The 5,890-nt window shown below is 37.1% G+C and overlaps 1 protein-coding gene and 1 long non-coding RNA gene across 2 annotated transcripts; both read left to right on the plus strand.

Moving 5' to 3' along the window:
- Positions 1–33: 33 nt before the first annotated feature.
- On the plus strand, positions 34–1,402 carry LOC9298465. The gene is made up of 3 exons (XM_002862341.2): positions 34–239; positions 641–859; positions 943–1,402. Exons 1-3 carry the CDS (start codon positions 73–75, stop codon positions 1,241–1,243), a joined length of 687 nt encoding a protein of 228 aa, XP_002862387.1. The 5' UTR covers positions 34–72; the 3' UTR covers positions 1,244–1,402.
- Positions 1,403–5,171: 3,769 nt separating this feature from the next.
- LOC9298464 lies at positions 5,172–5,661 on the plus strand. Its single transcript, XR_002333181.1, has 3 exons — positions 5,172–5,292; positions 5,458–5,543; positions 5,651–5,661. It is a non-coding gene; the product is annotated as an uncharacterized LOC9298464 (long non-coding RNA).
- Positions 5,662–5,890: the final 229 nt, after the last annotated feature.

A 5,890-nucleotide genomic window follows, 5' to 3' on the forward strand; every position in this document is an offset into this window, starting at 1 on the left:
GGTTGGTTATGGAGTTTCTCAAAACTTACGGTTTTTATTCTTGTATTAATCAAACTGCAGGTTCAAGAAGCCATGGAGGAGATTGGCAGTTCCGGAATTCCTTTGAGTGTTGTGGCAAAGGCTGCAGAGATTCAGCTCCTATATGCCGTTGACAGAGTACTTTTAGGCAGTAGATGGTTTCGAAAAGCCACGGGTATTCAGCCAAAGTTACCTTATTTGGTTGATTCTTTTGAAAGAAGGTTTGCTCTTTCATCTCTCTTTTTGTTTCTTCAAAGCTAGGGTTTCTAATTTTTAAACTCGTTTAATGAACGTACAAGTAATTTGGTCTCCAACGCCGTTTTATTACATAGTGAAAGCATATTATTATGTCACATTGACACTAAAAACTGTGAAGTTTGCTGACGCAGAATTTGAAGTTTGGACATTTGACATTGATTTTCAGTTCTGTGTATATATATACTCAAATCTAAACACGGTTTCAATATTTTCTAGTTTGAGTTATAGGAGGATTTAGATTTACGAATTTTGCTATAAATCCGAGCAAGCAAAATCGTATTGATGTGATGTATACAGGACCAACACTAAAGCACTTATTAAATGCTTCATAAGTAGCTAACATTTCCTCTCTCTTTGCTCTTAGGAGTGCATTTTCTATCCAAAGAGCGTCAGGGTCAGCAACTAGATGTCTTGGTGATTCAGTAGAAGCAGATACTTCCGCATCACTGCTTAGAGTAGAAGATAATAGTCCAAGCGAAGACGAAAAGAGACAGCAAAATCTCTGGTTTCCTTTTGGAGATTGGATTAATCACTCTGAATCGAAAAAAGAACACACTCATCATAAGGGTCCATCAGATGGAAGGTAGTAATTGTTTGCAAAACATTTGAGAACAAAATGTTGTTAAAGAGGGTAAAAATCTTGAAAACACAAATTTTTGGTTTCAGGGATATGGAATCTAGAGAGAGAGAAATGCTGCGAAGTCCTTTCTTACCAAAGATAACAATGGTAGGGATTTCAACAGGAGAAGCTGCACAAATGAGTAAGGCTAATCTCAAGAAAACAATGGAAGATTTAACAGAAGACTTGGAGCAATCTGATGAAGGGAATGATCATGGTTCGAAACGTTATGACCCTCGAAAGATGGAAGAGAGAGATCCTCTTTTTGTTGCAAACGTCGGAGATTACTATTCGGGTATGGCGAAAGCTGGTTCTGCTCGGTTGTCACGTCGAGGGGATGACCAGTAACGAAACACATCCTAGGTCACATAGCCTATTTGTGTGAATTGCTCAAGCCTAGTTACTATTTTGTTGCTACTTGTTATACTGCTTTAAATTCCAATTTGTTGTCATGTTAAAAATAGGGAAAATTCCATAAAAATACACCAACTATTTTTCTATTGAAAACTCAGTATGATGTGAAGCTTAATAGGTGGGAGTCTACAAAGCAAGCAGCAATATGTACTGAACCCAAATGTCAGTGGAGGATTTATTGCTCGGTGGAGAAACCTTTACGAAAGTGGATGGTTAAAGTATATGTAGATAAGCACAATCACGTGCCTACGGGAAGAGCAAGGATGTTGAAACAAGGTACCATTGCCAAGTTGTTTAAAGAGGAAGCAAGAAGAAGACCCGACATAAGAAGTACAGATATTAAGGATGAGTTGATGCATATGTACAATGTCTCGGTATCAATTTACAAGTGTAGAAAAGCAAGAAGAATTGCATTAAATATGGTGCTAGAAACTCAGAAGCAGCAATTTGCAAAATTATGGGATTATGAAGCTGAGTTATTGCGAGCGGATAAGAATACTACTACAGAGATTGTTACTGTTGAGAAGGATGGTATACAAGTATTTGATCGCTTTTACGTCTGCTTTGAACCCCTTAGAAGAACTTGGAAAAAATGTTGTCGCCCTTTGATAGGTTTAGATGGTGCTTTCTTGAAGTGGGAGTTGAAAGGAGAGATACTATCAGCAGTTGGTAGAGATGCAGAAAATAGAATTTATCCTATAGCTTGGGCTATTGTTAGGGGTGAGGACAAAGATTCATGGGAATGGTTCATTACAAAGCTGAAGAACAACTTAGATTTGGGTTTAGGAGATGGATATTCTTTTCATTCAGACAAACAAAAGGTACAAGAAGTTGCTTTATTATTTCAAAAGTAAGACAAATAAACTGTTTTGATAGCACTATCTTACACATCTTTTTTGCAGGGTTTAAAAATTGCTCTAGCTACTGTTCTCCCAAATGCAGAGCATAGGGTCTGTGCAAGACATGTGTATGGGAATTGGAAGAAAAAATTTGGTGATCTTGAGTATAAGCCTTTCTTCTGGAATGTGGCATACAGTTACACTGAAGGTGAGTATGAGTTGCACATGGAGGAGCTGCGTTTATATGACAGAGAGGCGTATGAGGCTTTGTTGGCTGCAGAACCACAACATTGGTGTCGTGCTTTCTTCTCCAAAATTGGAAGATCTTCTAATGTCTGCAACAATCTATCAGAGAGTTTCAACAGGACTATAAAAAAAGCTAGAGAATTACCTCTGATTAATATGTTGGAAACCATTAGAAGACAAACCATGATGCGCATTACTCGCAGGTTTAAGAGGGCAAACAAGTGTATAATGCAATTCCCACAAAGGATAGCAGATGTATTGGAAGTGAGTCGTAAAAATAGCAAAGATTGCATGATAATCACAAGTAGTGATAACTTGTATGAAGTTCTATTGTATGGTTGCGGTCATGAGGTCAGTCTACGAATAGGAACTTGTGTTTGCCAACGTTGGGACCTCACTGGTATACCTTGCAGTCACGCAATCTGTGTCATCAATGACATTCGCCGGAAACCAGAAGAGTAAGTCAAATTTTATTTTCATCAATGAACATGTGATATGTTTGCTATACAATTGATTATGAGTTTGGTTTTGGACATTTGCAGCTATGTTGTTAACTATTATAGGACTGCAGTGTGGATAGATACTTATAGGGACAACATAAAACCAGTTAATGGGGAGCTCTATTGGCACAAAACCGGTAAGGAACCCATTGGAGTACCAGGTTTCAGGAAGATGCCAGGACGTCCTAAAAAAAAGAGGATAAAACCTGCACATGAGTCTCCAACCAAGCCCAACAAAACAACTCGGCATGGAAGGACAGTCACTTGTAGTAATTGCAAGCAAATTGGACATAATCGTGGGACTTGTAAAAATCAATCTTATGTGGTTGAAGGTGCAAAACGCAAACGTGGAAGACCTCGGAAGATACCTGTAAGTGTAACTCTTTCCCTTTTAACACATTTTCATCTCATACGGTCACATTTTCTTATGTTTGGTTTGTCAAACATTTTAGCTTGAAAGTGAAAGGAACCCAAATCCACCAAAAAGGCAAAGAACAACACAATCACAATCTTCCACTCCAGCACCTGCCGCTACATCAACATTCCCATTATCATCTAGTGCTCCTTCACCTGCATTTTCACATGAAGGGACAGCTACTGCACCACGACGTGGCCGTCCACCTGGACGAGGTCATGGTCGTCCTCCAGTCCGAAGACAGCCATCTATCCCAAGGGGAATTGGGATGTACATATGCCCTTTCACAGATCGAGTATTTGATGTAAGGGGAAACAGAGTACGAGATCTTGGAGGTGCTCCGGCGTATAACACATCTCAAGGACCACGTCAACTCTAGTAGTATTACCATTTCGTCTTTTGGATTCTATGTTGAATTTTAATTATCTCTTGCAATTGTTTTTGGGTTGGTAAACTTTACTTATGAACGTTTGGATTGCATATATGACAATCTCCTCGTCTCTTTAATTGAAGTTCGTCTCTTCCAAAAGTCCTAAATAAACCTCAAAATCAAAGCTAAAGCTCGTCTACGTCATTATCAAACTAGTTAGGGTTTAGATTTGGGGATTTTTCTAAATTTATTTGGATTTTAACCCAAGTTAGAGATTTAACCAAATAACTAACGGAAGTTAACCACCGTTAACAGTATCATTAGGTCTAGTCGACGCGGGGTTGTAAATTGGAAAAGCGGCTAAAAGTTTGTGTATTGAAATGGGCAAACAAAATAGTTGGTGTATTTGTTTGGAAGGAAAAATAGTTTGTGTATTAAAAAGGTAACAGAAAAATAGTTGGTGTATTTTTGTGGAATTTTCCCTTAAAAATATACTATTTTTACCCGACGTATTTTTATTACTCGGTGTATAATTTCGAACGTGAAAATGCACTTTTCACCCATGCAATAAATAAATATAGTATTGATTTGTTTATAACATTTTTCTCATTGGTTACGAAATTAATATGAGTTAAAATGTTAAATTACTTATGGGCTTTTTCAGAATAAACTAAAAAGTCCACCAGTGGCCCAAGATTCAATTGACAATGAAGGACCAAAATATTAAATCGTTAATAAATTTGGTTCGTAGATTTCGAGCTTCGTAGATTAGATCGAGAGAGAGTCGAGGAGGAGAGAAAATCCAATCGTGTATCGCGGAAACAAAATTCAAATTATTTTGTGCGAGAGACTCCACAAGATAAGATCTTTGGTTTTTTTTCTTGTCTCATCACTGTGCCATATCCTAATCGGTGGGAGGGAGATTGAGAACGGTAATCGGAATATGAAGACGACGAAGGGAGGCAAAGTGATGAACCCTACTGATGCTTATCGCAAGCAGATTTCGCAAGAGAGAAATAAAGCGTGTAAGGGCTTTTGTTTTCTCCATTCTGAATTTTCCCTTTCTTTGTTGTTGATGAAATCGAATTGGGATTAATTGTTGTTGTAGTAGTTGTATGAGTTATTGAGTTTAGATTCAGGTTAAAATTGCTCTGGTTTTTGATTTAGCTTTGATTCATATATTACTCTTTGTGGTGAGTTTAAAGCATGTTTTGGTGATTTTATCATTGGTTCAAGTGGACAAATCTTCATATAAAGGCTAATCTTTATCCTAGATTAGACTCTTTTTTTTTTGGGTTGTTTAGGCATTAGATAAATTGATTTGGGAATTTGATTTGCTAGCTCAGACTCCTTTAGGTCAATAATCAATAGCTTTGCAGTAGCTAAGAAAGTGAAGATGATATTTTTTTGACCATCTTGTTCAATTGTTGTCTCATTATCTGTGAGCAAATATTGTTGGTGTTTGTCTATTTGTGGGCTACGTTTCTTACCATTTACATAAACTTTGGTTCTTAAACAGAACAAGAAAGAGAGGCAAAAGGTAAGAGAGGTTGGAATTTTGAAGAAGGATCCTGAACAAATCAAGGAACAGATCAGGAAACTTGATATGTCTAGTAAGTTTTGCTCTGCTTCTAATAGTAACAACTTATACCTTCAAATCGAATGTGTCTTCTTCTTTCCGTAGTTAGTTTCAAGCGTATCTCTAAACCTCAACAAATATACAGATTTGTTCAATCTCTATGCAAACTAATACAGAGTTGATATTTTGATTGGTGTAGAGGCGGAAGGTGCTTTGGACAAAGCAAGAAAACATAAAAAGAGACAGCTTGAAGATACTCTAAAAATGGTGGTGAAGAAGAGAAAGGTATTGCTCTCGTTGAGTTAGGTTTTATTCCTTTTCCCCACAAGACTCCCAGCTTCTGATTTGGCATCTCTTGTCTTCTTATTCTTTTGTCTCTTTTGTTTTCACAGGAATATGATGAGAAAAAGAAGGAGCAAGGTGAGGCAACAACCTCTGTTATGTTCAGGTGATTAATCGTTCTATCGAGTTACTTTTCATTTGCTATAAATATTGATTTTTAAGATGTCATCGGCTTTCTATTAGATATAAGTATAACCTGTTCTTGGGAGCCAGGCTCAGTTTGCGGAGGTTCTTGCGGATTTCCTTTTTTTTTTTTTTTTTTTTTTTTTTTTTTTTTTTTTTTTCTTTTT

Source organism: Arabidopsis lyrata, assembly GCF_000004255.2.
Source record: "Arabidopsis lyrata subsp. lyrata unplaced genomic scaffold ARALYscaffold_584, whole genome shotgun sequence".
NCBI classification, from domain to species: Eukaryota; Viridiplantae; Streptophyta; class Magnoliopsida; order Brassicales; family Brassicaceae; genus Arabidopsis; species Arabidopsis lyrata.